Here is a 20905-nt window from a genome sequence, read left to right as displayed (position 1 = left end):
TAGGAACAAATGATCTGCAATACATCCATGCCTAACACAGAGTGGCCCTCAAGAAATGTTAGCAATAGCTACCACAGTCTTTGTTATTAGTAAATGACCATTACATGTTGACATTCATACATTATAGATAAAAACCACTTCTCTCAGTATTTTCAGTCCTCAATATGCCTTCTTTTTTTTGTTTTGTTTTGTTTTAATTGAAGTATAGTTGACCAAACTCTATATTCCTTCTTCATGTATGGAGACCCCTCCATAGTGAAGCTAATTGTATCAAACTGAAGGAAAAAATGAGTAAAACATCTTTTCAGATGCTGCCAAGATTGTAGAAATGAATTTTCATACAATTTAGAAACTTTCTGCAGAGAAAAATTACCTACTGCACTACTACTTAGTAGTCTCCACTTCAGAGCTAGATGACATGTCCAGCCTCCTTTGTATTTTTAGTTGGGGATCTTACACATCAGCTTGGGCTACCATAACAAAATATCAACAGAATGGGTGGTCTAAACAACAGAAAATTATTTTCTCACAGCTCTGGAGGTTGGGAAGTCCAAGGTTAAGGTACCGACTGACTTAGTACCTGAGGGTGAGGGCTTTCTTCCTGGCTTGCAGACAGCAGCCTTCTCCCTTTTACCTCATGCAGTGGAGGGGGAAAGAGCTCTGGTGTCTCTTCCTCTTAATAGAGCACTAGTCCTATTGGATTAGGGTCCCATCCTTGTGACCCCATTTAACCTCATCATCTCCTCACAGGCCTTGGTACTAGTGTTTTGCTGTAGACCGGATGTGTGTGCACCCCCAAAATTCTCATGTTAAAACCTAATCCCTAATGTAATGGTATTTGGAGGTGGGCTCTGAGAGGTAAATAGGTCATGAGAGCATCCCCTTATAAAGGGGTTTAGAACTTTTATAAGAGAGACCCCTCACCCATTGGCAGGAAGCCGGCTCTCAACAGACACCAAGTCTGCTGGAGACTCTATCTTGGACTTCCCAGTCCCCAGAACTGAGAGACACAAATGAACCAATGTTCTGTTGAGAGAAATGAATTTCTGTTGTTTATAAGCCATTCAGCCTATGGTAGTCTGCTGTAGCATCCCAAACAGACTAAGACAGACTTCAACACATGAATTTTGAAGGGGGACAGTTCAGTCCCTCGAAGGTATGGTCACATGATTGAGTTGCAGTCAGTGTGAAGCAGGAAGCAGGGATGAGTATCCCTTTCAGGGGCAGCACATAAAACTGTCCTTGCATCTCAGATCTGTACCTCTGAAACAAATAATGCAATATATGTTAAGAAAAAAAAAAGAAGAAGAAGAAGGTAGCGGGAGGGGAAGAATGAAGCGGGGGAAATCAGAGGGGTGGACGAACCATGAGAGACGATGGACTCTGAAAAACAAACTGAGGGTTCTAGAGGGGAGGGGGGTGGGAGGATGGGTTAGCCTGGTGGTGGGTATTGAGGAGGGCACATTCTGCATGGAGCACTGGGTGTTATGCACAAACAATGAATCATGGAACACTTCATCTAGAACTAATGATGTAATGTATGGGGATTAACATAAGAATAAAAAATAAATAAATATAAAAAAAAAACAGGAAAAAAAAACTAATGATGTAATGTATGGTGACTAACATAACATAATAAAATAAAATAAAATAAATTAAAAAAAAAAAAACAAAAAACTGTCCTTGCATATCCCTTCATGCTCTTTCCTCCTTCCAACTGTCTAGGATGTCAACACTTAGAATGACCTTGAAAGCTACAGGTTAAAGATGTAAAGTCACCATGTGCTTGAATTTCTGGATGTACCATAGGTCTCCCCCACCAATCTGGAGCTACCCTGAGAAGAAATAAAACTTCTATAGTGTTCAGTCATGACATCTTAAGTCTACTTGTTATAGCATCTTGCCTCGCCTAATACAGGTAGGTCTTCTCAGTCTGATAGACTCTTACCAGATGAGAATCCATTCTTCCTCCCTTTTATATGAGAATTCAGAGGATAAATGTTATGCGGCTAATAGTTATCAGTTTCTTGCAAAGGCCCAGAAGGGTGGTAGCAAACCCACTACCTATTAAACTCTCTAAAATGTCCCTGATATGGGTCATTGATATCAGGCACCTGACCAACACAACACCTTAACAATATCCAGGGATAAGCTGAAGACAGTAAACATTGCTTTCTACATATACAGATGATGTGATTTAAAATCTAAAAGGCCAGAGTTCCCATAAGCACAGGGCTATTCTCTGGTTTAGGAGATGGCATAAGGGGACCGATAAATCTTGCATCAATCCACGGCCTCTCTCTACCTGTTGTCATTATTTGTGTAAGAGTTTTCAAACTGAAGGAAACAAGCAGCTGGACCCCAGGGATAATTTTATGTATCTCTATGCAGGTCCTTGAATTTTTCGTCAATATTTCAGGTCCTTGCTTTAGCAGCCTTAAACCAATGTACCTGTAGTAGGTATGAATGGCATGCCCACTTTCCTACCAATGCACTCAAAGTGCCCTCCCTGCCTTTATGTGCAGAGCACCCCCATTCTAGGGTGCCCCTAGTCACTGGCAACAGGAAGGCACCTCACTCCCAGCAACGGCAGGACAATGCAGTGACAAGGACAGGGTTTGGGATGAGAAGACTCAAATTCAAACCCACTCACTTGGGCAAGCGAGGTTTTCTTTCTGGGCCTCATTTTCTCCTGCATTCAGCAAGGGATCTTACTTATATCTGTCTTACCTACTCATGGGGTTGTTGAGAAAGTCCAGCAAGTCAGTCTCACCATTTTTAAGGCAGAAAGAAAGAATCTTAGCCACCAACCTGGGATTTCTGCATCCTTAGAAATCCCTGGGTTCATAAGGAGACCTTTATTTTCACTTATATCTAAAAGACCTAATTATACACTTATTTTGATGAGGATTGACCAGCCAAGGTACCATGTTGTTTTGATTTGACATGAACAAGTGGACTACTGCTTACAAAATAAGTTTTCTTTGATGCTCAAAATACCCAAAGAAAGTGTCTTACTAGTTTGAAGTACTTTTACTGTCCTGGTCCCAAAGCTTTATTCTATAGGCAAAGACACTGAAGATCCAGAAGGTAAAGCAAGAGGACACACAGTTAATAAATGGAAGGTCTTAGATTCAAACCCAAATCTTCTGGCTTCTAAACCAGGAATCCTACCATTTTATCACTCTGTGAGAAAGCTGAGTGTGGTGAGTGCGGTGGTTGAGAGCGAGGACTTTGGGGTCAAAATAAATGAGGTGAAGCCCTGTATGTGCCACCTCCTAAACCCTTAGGAGTCTCAGTTTCTTCATCAACATAATGGAGAGAATAGCAAACAACCTTTTAGGGTTGTTGTAAAGATTTGATTAGAACTATAACGTGCAGAATGCTTACACAGTCTTCAGACTATAACATGTGCTGGAAAAATGGTAGCTTACTATTATCCAAAATTTGCTCATGAGTTTCTGAAATGTATTTTGTAAATTTAAGGTGCTATAAAATGCTAAAATTACATCTATCTATCTATCTATCTATCTATCTATCTATCTATCTATCTATCTATCTATCTATGTATCTATCTATGTATCTATCTATGTATCTATGTATCTATCTATGTATCTATCTATGTATCTATCTATCTATGTATCTATGTATCTATGTATCTAGCTAGCTAGCTAGCTATGTATGTATGTATGTATCTATGTATCTATGTATGTATGTATCTATCTATCTATCTATGTATCTATCTATCTAGCTAGCTATGTATCTATGTATGTATGTATGTATGTATGTATGTATCTATCTATCTATCTATCTATGTATCTATTTACATCTAATAAGAATAATACAACATATACCACTGTTAGTAGTGGCCATGCTTACTAAATCATCTTAGTCTTTAGTTAAAAGCACTCTGAAAAAGAAAGCTAGAAAGACATGGATTAATCATTTTGTAACTTTCAAATAGTTACACCATGGCGCTTGGTTCAGTGCTGCACAAAAGACCCAAGTCAGGCTGGTGTCACACAGGCCAGGACTTTTTGAGGCAACTGGAAAGGGAGAAACCATTTTCCCCTCTGGATGGGAACCTGGGAGGATATAAGCCTAGAGCTTCTGGGCCCACAAATGGAACAGTGCCTGTCAGAGAATGAAAGCAAAGTAGAGGGAGAGACACTGCATCCTACCTGCAGTGTTGAGGGCCCGAAGCTAGCAATTCCTGAACTTTTCAACACGTGAGCCTCAAATTCCCTTTTTCACTTTAGCCAGTCTCAGCTTCTATCCCTTAGAACCCAAATTATCGTGATTAATATATAGTCACCAGTGAAATGAAGGTACCACATAGAGCTTAAGATTGAATGACAGAATCCTCAGACAGCAGAAGCCTGCACAGGAGTGATTCGGGGCAGGGGGCGGGGGGGCGGTGTGCAGTAAGCACCCTGTGTCTCTGAATATGTGCTAGATGGCTGGGGAGAGGGCCTGTGACCTTAGACAGCCAAGCCCACGAGGTGGCATCTCCCTAAAGATGCCTCCAAGAAAGCAAAGGCTGAGGGATAAGAGATGGACAGCTGCAGGATGCTTTTCACCCTCCTGCTCCAAGCCCCACGGTTCACCTTCTGGCCTGAACCTGAATTCCCCGCCAACCTCACTCTAGGGCAGAAACAACTTGAGCTAGAAGTTCTGTCTGGTCATTGCTGGAAGCAAGTTCTGGCCACGTTTTCATTCTCCCGTTCACGCCAAACACTGTTGCTATCTCTCTGTCCACAATAACTACCTGGTATTGGTGTCCCGGTTTACGTCCACTTGGAATTGAATCAGACGGTCTTTAAGATTTTGGGCTCGTTCACAGAGGTCATAATTTAGGGTCATGGTGTCAAGGCAGAACATGGCCAAAGGCACGGTAATGTGCATGGATGCAATTTCATTTCTCCGCTTTTTGATGCTACTGATCCTCTGTAGAAAGGAACACAGTTGGTAGCTTGATTTGCCTTTAGCCAACATGCACTTGCCCCCAGCCTCACCCCCAGCCAACCTGGTCCAATGCTGAGCACAACATACACACTAACAAAATACACGGACTACGTAGTGGATTGTCTGCAGTACGTGTCACCAAGATATGAAATATCAAGTGATATTTCCTACCGTCACAAAATCCTCAATTTCATGGTTTTCTTTCAGGAACGTGGTGATGTTTTGTTCTGCCATGTTATCCAGTAAGTCATCATACTTTTTGTATACATTTAAGTATCTTCCATAATCGAAGAGCATAAAATCAGACATGCAAATACAGGTCACCAAATCAGATTAGGAAGAGTGGCAAATGAAGACATAAGATCATAAAAATTAGCCCAAGCCAGCAAAGGGAATTAGAATGTGGCAACAAGTATAGTAAACTGGGAATTCAGAACTTTGGCTTCAAATTCCAATTTTGCCACCTCCTAGCTGCATGAACTTAGGCAAGATATTTCTCTTTTCCAAAGATCAGTCTGTTTAGTTTTAAGTGGAAATAGTAATACCTCATAGGACTGTTGTAAGGCTTACCTATAATAATGTACATATAAAGCATCTAATACAATGCCTGATATACAGTGAATACGCAATAAACATTAGTTCCTATCCCTTCTTCCAGCTCTAAAATTCTGTCTAAATTTTAAGATGAAAATTTGGAACTAGTGAACCTAAAAATTTATTGGATAAAATTAAGTTTTCCCTTCTTATCAGATCATGCAAAAATGGCTGGACAGATTTCTCCCAAATTGGAGGATGTATTTGGGATGCTGTGACTTAAAATAAGTTTGAATTAGGGGCGCCTAGCTGGCTTAGTTCGTGGAGCATGTAACTCTGCATCTCAGGATTATGAGTTTCAGCCCCACGTTGGGTGTAGAGATTACTTAAAAATGAAGTCTTTTTAAAAAGTTTGAATTAAAATAAAGATGATATGGGGGCACCTGGCTGGCTCAGTCAGTAGAGCATGCGACTCTTGATCTTGGGGTCATGAGCTCAAGCCCCACGCTGGGTGTGGAGCCTACTTGAAAAAAATAAAAATAATAAATAAAATAATAATAAAATGAAATAAAGATGATAATGGAGTAAGCAGAATTAGTTTTGTGGGGGCCCAGTGGTGATCAGGGGACATTTGGCCACATCTGGGGATGTTTTTGGGTGTAATGACTGCAGGAGGATCCTCCCGGATCTAATGGGTATAGGTCAGGGATGCTGCTAAACATCCTACCATACACACAGTAGCTCCTCACGATACAGAGTTTTCTGGTCTAAAATGTTGACAGAGCCACGGTCAAGAAACCCATGTATCCTGGTTTGCCTGGGACAGCCCAGATTTACACTTGTTGTCCCATGGTAGCTGTTAATAAAGCCCTCTTCGCTCTCAAAGTGTCTCAGTTTGGAAGCTGTATTATATGATACCCCTAAACTAGGGACTGCTCACATGAGCAACTGTGAGATATTCTACAGTATGGTGATTAAGGAGCATTCAGATAACTTGTCCTCAATCCCCTTTAATTCCTAAATCCAAAAAGCTCTGAAAACAGAAAGCTGCTTCAGAATTCATTTGATGGCAAAAGCTGGCCTAAACCAATGTGAGGCTACTTGGGTGAATATTCATATTGTTCACTATAGAAATATCAACACATTTAATTAAGAGGAGCTTCCTGAGATCTTGCTGAAGCTGCATCATCAGGTATGATATATGCATTACGTGACTTTTCTAAAATCCAGAAATTTCTAAATGCCAAAACCTGTCTGGCCTAACATCTTTCAGATAATGGAGGTGCACCTGTAATTGAATCTGAATTCTGGCTCATTTATTTATTTGCTGTGTAATATTGGGAAAGCTTCCTCATCTGTAAAATGGGGATAAATAGTAATACCTGTGTAAGTACTGGCTATTCTTACTATGTATGTGTTTCTGATGTGTGGGAACAGTGATCGTGTATTTGATGACAAACAAACCAATACCCAAATGGTCAAATTACAACTAAACCAACTTACTTGTGGGGCCCAACTTGATTTTTCTGATACACCTCAAAGGTTTGATCCACAAAATCAGAAACTAGTTTTTCTTCAGTGTTAATGGTTCCAAGAATCAGATTATAGCCTTTCAACTCTGGGAACAGGACAGATTCCACCTAAAGAACAGAAACCACTTTTGATGTCACAAGACTTCAGACACAAGAAGGGAAATGGCACCAAAATGTAAAATCTTTTCAACAAACGCATTTCCAGGGATACCAGCTACCTTTTCACTCTTTTTCCTCTTGGATAGTGCCAGAATAACCCTCCTGTTCTCTTTACCTCTATCCTCTCTCCTCTCCCTGGTTTTGGGTTACTCATCTTTCCCTCATCCTTTCAAGTCTCTGGTCCATGGAGAATCCCCTTGGGCCTCCAGTTAGGATGTTAGGTTTCCTTGCTTAAAGTTCACATTCTGAACTTTTCCCACACAGCATAATCATAATTAAATAATGTGTAATGAGCTTATCTGGGTTTGTCATGGGATTAAATACCATGAGGGCGTGGATCGAATCTGACTTCTTCAGTATTGTGAAGGGTCCAACAAGAGCTTGGCACATAGTAAGTGCTCAATAAATACTGTGTGACTGAATGAATATTACAGCAATGCTCCCTGTCCCCCACCCCCATCAGATTTTACTAATGAAAAACTACTAGAGACATGAGTTCTAATTCTGATTCTGCCACTAACTAACCATGCGACCTTAGCTACTTCTCCTCTCTGAACTTCCCTTTTCTCATCTGAAGAAAAGGAGAGATACTAGATGCTTCTCTCACCTCAGCGGAAAAAAAAATCTATGGCTTTACAGTCATGAAGCTAGAACAGTTTCTTTTCTGATAATTCAAGTTCTCTAACTTCTTAATGGCATGTGTGTGTCCCTGAGAAATGTTCTCACTTGCATGACTCATGAAGACATCCAAGTCCCTGCTGGGGACCCACTGCCCTCCCTGTTAAGAAAGCTGATAGTGATTGGTCTCAGAAAAGACTGTCAGAGGGCTCTACTTGGTGACAACAGTTATATACCATGGATGAGAATGCACTGATTTAGAAAGGGGGAAAAGCTAGTGCGAATAGTCTGTGTCCTCCCTCTTTGGACAATCCGAAGGTTTTTAAGCCAGTGGAGGGACAACTTCTTAGCTGTGGCCATACTGAAGACAGTGGTTGAAAGCAAAGATATGGAGGAACTGGCATTGGTCAAGCGTACAGATGAAATGGTTTAGGGACACACAACTGGTACATCTAGGCCATGCAAGAGATTACATGTGGGGAGCATAAGGGACTGTTTCTTGGGAAGAAGTCTTCAGTTGAAAGAGGAAGTAACACCTTTTATTGCCCTTTAAATGTGGCTGGTAGAGCAGTCTGTAAAACTAAGATGAGATCAATGGTGTCTTTTCCAGATAATCACAGTTACCATCTGCTGATCTCCCTGGCTCTCCGGTCCCTGACTTCCTGGTCTTGTCATCACCCTCAGTGCTTACGCCTGTACACTTCTCCAAGTTTGGGATTTCCCTGGCACTTTGAGTGAGAAAGTTCTCCCATCAGTAGAGAGACTGGCCCAAGTAGCCCCTTTCCACAGAAATGTGTGTGTGTGTGTGTGTGTGTGTGTGAGTACGTATTTCTGATTATGAAAGTAATGCATTGACATGGCTGCTTTTTTTTTAAAGATTTTATTTATTTATTTGACAAAGAGAGCATGAGAGAGCACAAGCAGGGGGAGCAGCAGATGGAGAGGGAGAAGCAGGTTCCCTGGTGAGTAGGGCGCCCAAGGCGGGGCTTGATCCCAGGACCCTGGAATCATGACCTGAGCTGAAGACAGAGACACTTAACCTACTGAGCCACCCAGGCACTCCGATTTAAATTTTCCTTATTGCATTTTTAGCTTTAGAAAACCCTTCCTTATTTCACCCCACCTCATTTTATTTATGCCTCTCATTCCCCTCTTTTCATTTCAATCAGTATTACAACATCCATGTTTCAATTTTTTTGCTAAGACAAGTATTTTCTAATATTTACTTTGGTTTCCTTTAGTAACCTTCTCATAAATAGGCTTCCCTTCTGCACCTTGAAACTGTTATTTTCAAAACCTCATGCTGACATTTTGTCCAACTTTTAAAGTTTATGTTTAGGGGGGTGCCTGGCTGGCTCAGTCGGTGGAGCATGGGACTCTTGATCAAGAGCCAAGATTGTGAGTTCAAGCCCCACGCTGGGTGTAGAGATTACTTAAAAATAAAACCTTAAAAACAAATAAATAAAGGGGTGCCTGGGTGGCTCAGTCGTTTAAGTCTGCTTCTCCCTCTCCCTCTGCCCCTCCCCCCACTCGTGCTCCCTCCCTCACTTGCTCTCAAATAAATAAAATCTTAAATAAATAAAATAAAATGTATATTTAACCATAAAAAAGGCAGGTCTGGTAGGGGTTGGGGATACTGTCTACCTGTTGCTATTCTTAGATATTCTTTTTTTTTTTTTAAAGATTTTATTTATTTCTTTGACAGAGAGAGACACAGCGAGAGAGGGAACACAAGCAGGAGGAGTGCGAGAGGGAGAAGCAGGCTTCCTGTCGAGCAGGGAGCCCGATGTGGGGCTCGATCCCAGCACCCTGGGATCACGACCTGAGCCAAAGGCAGACACTTGAAGACTAAGCCACCCAAGCACCCCTGTTCTTAGATATTCTTATTAGATATTCAACCTGAGGGGCTATTCTTTCAACGTTTTAATACCCAGTTCAGAGATAAAATAGTCTGAGGAGTTTGAGGTAGGAGCCAGCGCTGTGGGCATTTCTCGATGGAGAATGCTGAGCCTGGGCTGCTTTTCCACACAGCTTGATAAAGTCCCATTGGCATTCACCTGGGCCTAGCTTTCAACCCAAGGACACACTGTGACCTGTGACTCTATCTTCTTGCCATGACAATCCACTAAATCTACTACCATCCCTGCTCAGTGTTTGCTGGAGCAACCACATGAGCCCTGGGCTCTCCTAGCCCAGCTGCTTGCAAACATTGCTAATCGACAGCAGTGAGAGAGAACTTGAGTGGTATGTACTTTATCTGTCCCCAAGCCCCACACTTATCCTTCCAAATTACAGGGTCTTCTCTTTCATTTCCTTCCTAGGGATATGGATGGTAGGAGAGTTGCCCACTCTTTCGTCCCCCTCCACACACCCAGTTTTCTTGTTAACCAGGCTTGGTTGGGTTCGAAACCCCAAATTTAGAGTTATCTGGTGAAACTGACTAGAGCATTTGGCCTCATGTGCTGCTCTACATCCCCCAACTCTCATCTTGAGCTCTTAGAATCCTCTAAGTACAAGACTACATCACACATAATGCCTGGGGAGGGAGGGGGTGGGGAAGAAGAAGAGAGAGAGAGAAAAACATCCCACAGTTCCCTTCCCTATGTGGGGCTGGACACTGGTCTTGCAACATCAACCACCCGGAGGGAAATAGAAGATAGATCACAAAAGAATCACACTCATGTGGGTGATCCTGTCCAGCACTAAAAGTCTGCTAAGTGTCTGGAATATGATTAGCAATGACACCCTGGAAAGGAAACTGGAAGGGGCTTGGACCAGGAAGGAAAGCTTCCATCTTTCCCTTTGATGCCTTCAGTGGTTAAACAAACAAACAAACATATGGAACTTCAAGAACTAAATTAGATATCGTTTTATGAAGATTCTTGGTGAGTTCATGGCATTGTTCCATTGCGAATCAACCCAAGTTGGATATGGCTTGGGAAACATCTACCCCTTTGAAGTTGGATCATGGCGGGCTGGGGGGAGGGGGGACTCTACTTGCTCACAAAGTAATTTTTTTTTTTTTAAAGATTTTATTTATTTATTTGATGGAGACATAGTGAGAGAGGGAACACAAGCAGGGGGAGTAGGAGAGGGAGAGGCAGGCTTCCCACTGAGCAGGAAGCCCGATGCGGGGCTCGATCCCAGAACCCTGGGATCATGACCTGAGCCGAAGGCAGGTGCTTAACGACTAAGCCACCCAGGTGCCCCACAAAGTAACTCTTAATGCTCTTATTAAAAGCACAATTCTTGGGACACTTGGGTGGCTCAGTTGGTTAAGTGTCTGACTCTTGATTTTGGCTCAGGTCATGATCTCAGGATTCTGGGATCAAGCCCCACGTCAGGCTCCATGCTCAGGGGTGAAACTATTTGAGATTTTCTCCCTCTCCCTCTGCCTCTCCCTGGCTTGCACGCTCTCTCTCTCTCAAATAAATAAATAAATCTTAAAAAATAAATAAATAAAAGTAGGGGCGCCTGGGTGGCTCAGTTGGTTAAGCATCTGCCTTCAGCTCAGGTCATGATCTCAGGGTCCTGGGATTGAGCCCCACGTTGGGCTCCCTGCTCAGCAGGGAGTCTGCTTCTCCCTCTGCACTTTTCCCCCTCATGCACTCACTAGCTCTCTCTCAAATAAATAAAATCTTTAAAAAAAATAAAAGCATGATTCTCAAATACATGGACATTTCTCTATGGCCCAAATCTTTCTGGGGTTAAGGGAGGCATACTCCCCTTTACTTTGGTATTTATCTCCCAAAGTAAAACTCCCCTACCTGAATCCTTGTACAAACAGCCATTTTAAATTTATTTTAGTCAATAAGTAAATAAAAGTATAAACAAATGATTAAGTTGATACTATACCTTGGGGATCTCCCTAGAGCTCTTAATAATTTCCAAGAAAGAGTTGTGTATTAACTCCCAGCAGTCATCAAAAGATGGATTAAAGACAATAATGGGTTCACTGACTTCAAGTTTGATCATGATTAGCTGAGGCATGAAGAACTCCATCTCTTGGTAGGGCTCCTCAAAATCATTCCCATCCTTTAGGAGACATTAAGATATGGTGGCTGTCACAAGGTGGGGCCTTCCAGAATCAAAGGAGTGAATTTTACCCATTCACAGTATGACACAAACACCAGAAAAGGAAATGCAGAGTCTCACACACTGTTCATGTTCAAATAAGGGCTAGGTATGGCTTAGCCCACCCTGAGCTCATCCACTCTCCCTTCCCCAAAGCTTTTATTCAGTATGCTTACTTAGCTTAGAAATTCCTGCATTAGTATTTCCAAATCCTTCCTATCCTTCAAAATTCAGCTCAAAATCACCTTCTCTGGGAAGCCTCCCTGTTCTCCAGCAAGATATAATCTCTTCTACTTCTGAACTTCTAAACTTCCACTTCCTTCATGGTATTTTATCTTTCTCTCTTGCAGAGATGTATATGTACATCTTATCTTCTCTACTCTAACCTTGAGGGCAGGATCTGTGGCTGAACCCTGTACTTCCTCCAAAATATCCAAGACAACATTTAGCACATAGTCGGTGCTCAACAAAAATTTGTTGACAGAATCCAAAAGTAGAAACAGTTATCTGTATGCCTCAAATGGAGCTTGCAGTTGAGTGAAAAGTCTATTTTAAACATTCAAAATGGCAACCTTCTTCTAACGGAAATATTGGCATGGGGATAGCTACAATTCCCTATCAGGCTAGTAATATAAGTTACCTCTCATAAACTACAACACCTAATGAAACTGTCATAGTGTAGCTGTTACAGTACTTGTCTAAGTCAATGATGTTAGACATTTCCAGATCTGTTTGAGGATGACTGATAAACATTGGTTGAACAGTTATCATGCATCAAATACCCATAAATTTCCCCTTCTTTCAGACATATAAATATTTTACTTTTCCCTTTGTGTGGAATTTTAGAGTGGGATTTGTTCCCACATCTGAGTCTCTTCTGCTTAGCAAAGTAGATGATTATAGTGACATCTATAGATTGGTTCTTGCTAGAAAGCTAACATCACAGCCTAAATTCAGCAACATTGGCTTCTACATTTTTTTGAGCAAAAAGTCAATTGTTTATCTTTACTTCATTTGGAAAAACACTTAGAATTTAACCTTTTATAACCAGGCAATTTTATATTTTTATTACTCTTTCTTTTTAAGGTAAAATGTGCATGTGGTATAAAATCCAAATGAATCTTCCTTAATCCTCAGGCTATCTGAGTTTAGGGGATACTATGAGGTTTTGAAAACCAGGACTCTGTGCTTTTAGCTTTTATTTTGACTTCACTGAAGTAGTTTCATGCAGAAAGTTATTAATTAGGTCAACAAAGCCTTTTGTTTTTAGGAATGCCCCTTTCAAAGACCAAAGAAAAAAGTCAACATCTGCAACGATACACACAATACTCCCTAAATATTAAGCCAAAGATTTATAATAAAACTTTTTCAACTCCTTCCTTTAACAGAGAGGATCAAAAAGTGACTTGTTTCTCTCCTATAAAGGGCATGAATTCCATTTTACTCCATCTTTCTTTAAATATTTTTAACAATTTCCCCACTTATGGAGAACTTGGTCAGTTTAGCAGTAATTATCTCAGGAAAGCATGCTGTGATTCACAGAAATCATTTTCATGAGCTAATAATGACCCGATGTGTGTGGCAATCAAGAATTTTTTTATTTTTTATCCTTGGCTCACAGCTGAGAACCTGCATGATGGAATTCTGATTGTCCCAGTTGTTTCCCCTCAAATGGGCCTACTGATGGTCCCCTACATACCTTGTGTATCATGAAAAAGGAGACGAGGTCCTCGAGAGACTTAATGACCAAGTCCCTCAGCTGGAGTGACATGAAGGAAGCAACAGAAGCAAAATATTCCTCAATGTTATGAGAGGAGTCATAGTCACTCTTGGGAGCAAAATGGACCCACCGCTCCTTCTGTGAAATGAAAAGCTGGGCACAGGTGGGTATCCACCTGTAAAGACAGGAAGGCACCCAAGTAAGAAGCTCTTCTGAGCTCGGAGAAGTCCAATCAGATATTCCCCACTCCCTGTGACCAGGCAGATCTAAGCAGCTTTCCAAATTGGTATTTTCATATCCCTGGCTACGTCACCTGCCAACATCCCTTTCCTGGGAAGAAAGTAGTAAGATTTCAATTGATAGACTACTCTTCCATTAGCAATACCCAATTACACAAGGGATGCTGGTGGCGTGTCCAAGAGTCTCTACTTTCTTCACTATAATCAGAGATTGTGGTGAAGGGGCAATAAGGAACTGGAATGTTCTGTCCAACCTCTCTCCCTGGCAAATGCCTGGCCTCTGTTCAGACGTTATAGGGGGAAAGAGAGAAAGAGGAGAAAAAGAAGAAAACGTAAGAAGAGAAACTCCAGTATGACAGTAGCTGCTCAGAAGTTGGGACTAGAAATAAGAAAAGCAAAACAAGAAATGGAGGCCTCCTTGTTCTTTCTTCCTACTTCCCCCAATTCCTAATTCCCATTGGGAACCACTGGCCTTTTCATCCTATCATATCTCTTTTCTGATTTCTAGAAAAGTATTCCTCTAACAACCAGAAAAGTACTAGGAACAGCCATAGTTGTAAAGACAATAACTAGGATATTTATTGAGCAGCTACTATGGGCCAGTGGTTGTGTCTACGTTGTCTCAGATAATAAAAACCCATTGGTAGGTATTATCACCATCATTTTACATAAGGGGATTTCTCTGGCTCTGGACACAGTCCTGCATGCATTTGCAAAAGAAAAAGGAATCATCTAAGTGACTGAAACCTCCCTAACCCTGGAACCTTGCAGTGTTTATCTGGGCCACCTGAACACAAGTCATTCAAATGCACTGTCGTGTAACCTAGCAAAGCCTAACCGACTTCAGAGGAAGGGAAGGGAAGTGGTACCCCCAACAAGGAATCATAATGAGAATTTCAAAAAGGCAGAGGGAGACCAGGAGTGAGGGCTGAAGAAGAGTGGACATGGGGAGACACAAAGACTGTCAGCGGATGGAACGTGGAAGGAAGGGGAAAGAGGAAGAGGTCAGTGGGAAGTCAGCAAACTGTTCAACCTCCAGGCTGGGAGACTGAGAGGGTTTATAACACTGTGATGTAGTCCCATTCTGAGGCCAGGTACTGACTTGTTGAGAAGAATCTGGCGTGCTTCCATGCAGTGTTTCTGGATCACATCCCGATATTCGTGAGGCTGCAGAGGCAGTTTTCCTGCCAGTAATTCTGCTGTTCGTACAAACCTGAGGTCTCTAAATCTGCCAAAAAGAGAAGGAGAAACATCCTGGGCCAAGAAGACACTTAAAAAATGAATTCTGTAGGATAAGTTCAAAGGGCATTTATCCTTTTTTTTTTTTTTCAAGGAGAGTAAAACTAATTATATCTGAAAAATCTGAGAGTCTGAGGAGGGAGTAGAAAGTCCAGAGGAACCTTGCAAAGAGTAGATAAATGAGCCAACTCAACTGGTGTTTGCTGAGCCTTCCTATGTGTCCTGCTCTGGGTAAACCATCTGGGGAGTGGGGTTTTGGCACCAACCTGGTATTTGCCTGGCTGGGAACTGGGATGTCAAAGGGACAAATCAAAGTTCTTTAACAGTGAAGATAGAGAAGACAAGTCAAGAGAAGCAACACTTTCATGATCAAGTGGGTTCCATCTAATCCTCAATGTGGCCCCCAGGTGAGCTACTCAGGACAACTTAAAGGACTGCTTTGTTCTAAACAAACACAAAACCCCCCTATAGACCTACCCTCAATGGCTAGCAGGCTCACCAAGACACACACAGTATCCCTTGGCATAGTGCCTTACATAATGCAGGCACACAATAGCAACCTGTGGATTGAACACATGAATCTCCTTCCTAGCAGCCTGTGGACTGAACACATGAATCTCCTTCCACCTTTTCCTATGAGGCTCTTATCTTCTCCTATTTCTCTCAGATCAATGGATGTGTTGTCCTTTACCATATTCCCTGAGGCCTCTTTTAGCTCAGAGGGCCACCATATCTCTTCCTGATGTCTACCCCATTCATTTATAAATCACTCTTTTAAATCATCACTGCCTTTCACTTCCCCAATTAGATCTTTGCTCACTTCCTTAGCTCATCTCATTTCTTATTTCCCATTTTCATCATCCACTGGAACGACCTCTTGGGTACTTTTCCTCATCCTTCTTAAGTCCCACAGCCTACATTTCTATTCCTTCTTGGTGGAGGTGGTGAACTTGGTGCCCATCTTGTTTGGCCAGTCACAAAGCACTGTTAGGGAAGGAAGAATAGAACCCGAGACCTCCCTCACCACACATTTGATATCCAACCCAAGTATGGCCCTTGTCACCACCTGGAAATTACATTACTTATCTTTAATTCAGTCCTTACAAACTTCCTACAGTGTCTCTTGAGACCACAACTCTCATTCTGGCCCCCAAGCCCCTTACCCTTCACCGATCACTAGGTGACTTCTTAGAATTTTTTTTAATTAAATCATGCAGGTCACAGAGAAAAGCTGTCTGTATCATTTCCTTAACAAATCTTTCTCGTTGTTTTTTGTTGTTGTTGCTGTTCAACGGACAAAAATCTTCTAAATGGTTTTGGTTCACTTTTGCTTTTGTTGCCTATATAATCTTTAGGGAACCCCTAAAAACAAGGGGTAAGGATCCTTTCTTTTCAGAAGCTATAATAATTTGCCATCTTCACTACATGATCAAGTTAAATGCACGTGTATGTGTACATCTTCTCAGTAGTGAGCATTTGGCAAATTTTACCATCCCTGAGACTGAACTTTTTTGTTAATTTCCAGGATATTTTTTGAGGCCATAAAAATGCTTATAGTTAAAGCTGTACCTTCATTTATTGAACAACTACTATACGCCAAAACTATTCTAAGCAACTCATCCAATAAGCACCATGAGGTATGTACTATTATTATTCCCATTTTACATATAAACAGGGACCTAGAGAGAGTAGCTTCCCCAAAACCACACCATTCGTTACTGACAAAGCAAGAACCAGAACCTAGGCAGTATAGTTTGGGAGCCCATTCTGTAAATTATTACCCTACACTTCTGCCTCATTAGAAAATGACTTTTTTTCAGTGTCCTGACTGGTACCTCCAATGATTTAGAAAACTGAATTCAGTCAAAAGAAGGGAATGTGCTTATTTCTTACCATTGGTGGGCTCCGTGCCAGCTTGACTTCCCCCTCAATTCTCTTTGGAAATATAGGTACAACTAAGAATGTGATAAACAAGTAAGTTCTCCAAGTAACAGGGCTCCCTTAAGACTAAACACATTTGAAGCTACAGAGCCTTCCCAAAATAAAATATCTGAGCTACTGGTAAGTTCAGCCAATCAAAATTAAGTAAGCATATTTGCCTCTAGTTTTTCTAATAAAAACTCAGATTGTGGCAACTCATCATGTCATCAGCCTGACCTTTCAGTGAACTCTGGGTGGCCTCATTCTCCCACCAGGACTTACATCTCCCTTGATGGACCGCACCCCCCCCCCCAAATGACAGTCTTTCTCTGCAGGTGATGAATGGATAAACTGAACATGGTGCAGCCATGCAGTGGGGTAATATTTGGCCATAGAATGGAATGAAATACTGATACATGTTTCAATGTCAGATGAACCCTGAAAACACGATGCTAAACAAAAAGCAGCCAGACACGAAAGGTCACATATTGTGTGATTCCATTTATATGAAGTGTCCGGAATAGGTTAAATCTGTAGAGAGAGAAAGCAGATTAATGGTTGCCAGGGGCTGAGTGGAAGGGAGAAAGGGTGGGGGTGGGGGACTGCTAATGGATACAGCATTTCTTTTTGGGATGATGAAAATATTTTTGAATGACAGTGGTGAGAGTTGGACAAATATGTAAGTGCACTAAAAACTATGGTGCTGTGCACTTCAGAAGGCAAATTTTATGGTGTGTGGATTATATCTCAATTTAGAAGAATGAAGGGGAAAAAAAAGTGGCTCCTATATTCTCTAAACTTCACTTGCTGTGGCCAATTTAGTCATTGATGAACACAACTGAGACCCCTGCTTGCCATCCCTGTGCTGGCACTGAGTTACCTAAGGAATAAGACTCAATCCCCCCCATATGTCTCGGAGGCTAGAGAGAGACAAACTAGCACACACACAATTGTAATTCAGTGTGATAGATGTCCTCATGGAGGTAATGGCTCATTCACACCTAGTGGGTACTTAACAGTTTGTCGGGCACTGTTCTAAGTACTTTGCATGTATTAAGTTATTTATTCCTCCTACCAACCCTATGAAGCAGGAACTCTTATTATCCTGAATTTAGGGATAAGGAAAGCAAGACACAGACAGATGATGTAACACACCTGTATTACCTAGGAAGTGGCAAAATTAAGATCTGGGCTCAAGCAGCCGGCCCCGAGTCTGAGCTCTTTACCAGTATGAGCCAGGACTTAGAGACAGGGTCAGGGTGTCACAGGAGCATAAAGAAGGGTCACTTCACTACGTGGAGAGCTGTCACTTACAGTTCCTATGCACTTTGGGTCTAGGATTTTTGTCATCTCCCTTCAATGGCAGGGCTACCCCCACTGTGCCCAGCATAAGATACTGTCTTTTGTGGGCAAACAATAAAGGGAAAGAAAAGGGAGGGGAGGAACTTCTTACTCTTTAAACCATAGTTCTTTCAGGCTGAGCATCATGGGGTTCACCGTGTGCAGATGCTCCTCATTCCACTTCTTGGCATTCCTGTAGGCGCTGTGCCAGGGCACAGGGGCCCGGATTACTCTTTGAGGAAACATGTGGGGAATGTTCTCGATGAAGAGTCTTTTTCTTTCTCTTGGGTCCATGAGGATGTAATCAACTATATAAGCAACAGAGCAAACACTTTGTTAGTAAGTAGGGACCTTGAACACTCTGTGCTCTTAGGTGCAGCACTTAGAATGTAAATGAGCCTCTGACCATTTACACTGATAATCCCCATTATGTTGATAATCCCCTGGGTATAACTAAATCGGAGAAGCTCCACTCTGTTGGTGTGTCTTCTTTCTGAGATGTTTCATGGAGGACTGCAACTTCACAGTCTGAGGCTTAGAACCTGGGGTTGAGCTCTACTAGGATATCTAGTATCATGTATGACAATGAACTAGTATTTGCTGATGCCTCATTCTTATTAATTGATTTCTTACACCTAAGCAGTCACACAAAAAATTCAATGCAACAGATGACACCAGATACTTAGAAATGGAAATTTAGGGGTACCTGGGTGGCGCAGTCAGTTAAACGTCTGACTCTTGGCTTCAGCTCAGGTCTGACCTTAGCGTGGTGGGATGGAGCCCTGCGTTGGGCCCTATTCTCAGCAGGGAGTCTGCTTTGGTTTCTCTCTCCCTCTTCCTCTGCCCCTCCCTCTCGCTCTCTCCCTCCCTCTCTTCCCCTCCCTCTCTAAAATAACTAAATAAATCTTTTAAAAAAAAAAAGGAAATTTAGAGACCAAATACTTCACATGCTAAGGAGAGAAAGATTGGTAAAAGCTTCACAGAGGAAGTGACATTGAGCTGGACTGGGAAGAATGAGTAGGAATTAGCAGACAGGATAGGAAGGGAAGAGCACAGGGATCAGAAGGAACAGCATGTAATGAAGTGCAGTTCTATGACTTTTGTAAAACATGCTCAAGGTGCTCTGAATTATCTTGGGGTAGAAATATCAGATGCAAGTGGTAGAGTTCAAGGTGATAAGACTGCAGAAGTAGGGTGAGGCTGGAATTTGAAGGACTTTCCATGCTTATCCTTACGAATTTGGTTCTATCCTGGAGTAGACAAGAGGCCATTACACTGACACCATTAGAAAGTTAATTAGGAAATTAAAAATAACTAGACAACCTGGTAAAGGCAGCTTTGTCCAGATAAAATAGGAAGGTGAGGAACTCATATGATCACCACTCCCCTTTGATGTGTTTCTCACATTACTCACCATCATTAAATATTTCCCAGTGACCTACTGTGTGTACAAGACACGGGCCAAAGGATGAAGGGGAGCTATGATCAATAACATGTTCTTCACCATCAAAGAACTGACAGTCTAACACAGGAGCCAAGACCCACAAGAAATGAAAAGACAACACCACTGTTAGATCATGGAAGAGAAATAATGGGCCAGGAGATGTTCCAAAGCAGGGTGAGTTGAAAGTAGAGACAAGAAGTGCTGTGAATGCAGAGGATGGAGGGATCACTGAGGGCTGCAGAGACAGAAAAATACTTAAGAGGCAGGTCTTGAGCTAGATTTTAAAACTTGAGTAGACTTTTGCTATTCCTAGTGCTGCCCTGGGGTGAGCAGCATCCACAGCTCCTGGGAGCTTGTTAGAAATGCAGGCTCTCAGGCTCCAGCCCAGATCTGTCTAATCAGAATCTGCATTTTTCCCAAGATCCCCATGCGGGTACACATCAAAGTACAGGAAGTGCTAGTGTCGACATGAGTGATGTGGGGGACAGTATTTGAATGAAAAGGATATTTTTGGCATTTTCGGAGGAACCAGGGTGGACTGATAGTGAGAGAAAGATGGTGCCCTCCACAAGGGAGCCCCTTGCCCCATTTACACCCAGCCTTACCAGTGCTTTTCATGAGGCTACTGTAGTAGTCATTTTCCTTCTCCTTCACCAGGGCGATCATCAGGGGTTCCAGGAAGGGTCTTGTCAGCAGTGTGTTAGAAATCAGCTTTGAAATCCGATGCATCACTTCATCCTCCTCGGGGGCAATCATGTCTTTTTGGATGCCATTGGTCAAATAGTAATAGTACCTCTTCCATAATGCAAGATAATGACTGTGATTGGTTAACTGTGCCTACCTGCCCACACCTGTTAGCCTCCAAGAGGCCCTGTTCACACAGCACTCATCCCCACCCTTAACCCCCTACAATCAGGCTTTCTGGGCCCATCGCCACACACTCACTGCAGTGTGATGGCAGGCAAGTGCTTCCTTGACCCTGGAGGATTCAACCAGAGCCACAGAGTTCAGTGGGGTATAAGGATGGACTTGTCAAATGCTATGCAGATAGGAATAGTGGAATGAGTACTAGGCCAGGACAGAGGGAACCTATCTGGTGAACTTTAAGAAGATTAACAAG

The 20905-nt window shown here is 42.1% G+C and overlaps 1 protein-coding gene across 1 annotated transcript in view; it reads right to left on the bottom strand.

The window, feature by feature from the left end:
• Positions 1 to 20905, bottom strand: part of DNAH3 (dynein axonemal heavy chain 3) — a 167115-nt gene that overhangs the window by 135778 nt on the left and 10432 nt on the right. Inside the window, exons 6-13 of the mRNA XM_034988127.1 lie at positions 20391 to 20580; positions 18454 to 18649; positions 14944 to 15069; positions 13582 to 13777; positions 11664 to 11843; positions 7003 to 7139; positions 5137 to 5242; positions 4769 to 4947 (exon numbers count right to left, since the gene is read on the bottom strand). Coding sequence (XP_034844018.1) covers positions 4769 to 4947; positions 5137 to 5242; positions 7003 to 7139; positions 11664 to 11843; positions 13582 to 13777; positions 14944 to 15069; positions 18454 to 18649; positions 20391 to 20580 — 1310 coding nt within the window. The remainder of the gene's footprint in view (positions 1 to 4768; positions 4948 to 5136; positions 5243 to 7002; positions 7140 to 11663; positions 11844 to 13581; positions 13778 to 14943; positions 15070 to 18453; positions 18650 to 20390; positions 20581 to 20905) is intronic.

Source organism: Mirounga leonina, unplaced genomic scaffold (genome assembly GCF_011800145.1).
Source record: "Mirounga leonina isolate KUSES-001 unplaced genomic scaffold, KU_Mleo_1.0 Mir_448, whole genome shotgun sequence".
NCBI classification, from domain to species: Eukaryota; Metazoa; Chordata; class Mammalia; order Carnivora; family Phocidae; genus Mirounga; species Mirounga leonina.
This window is presented reverse-complemented; position numbering and strand designations above follow the sequence as displayed.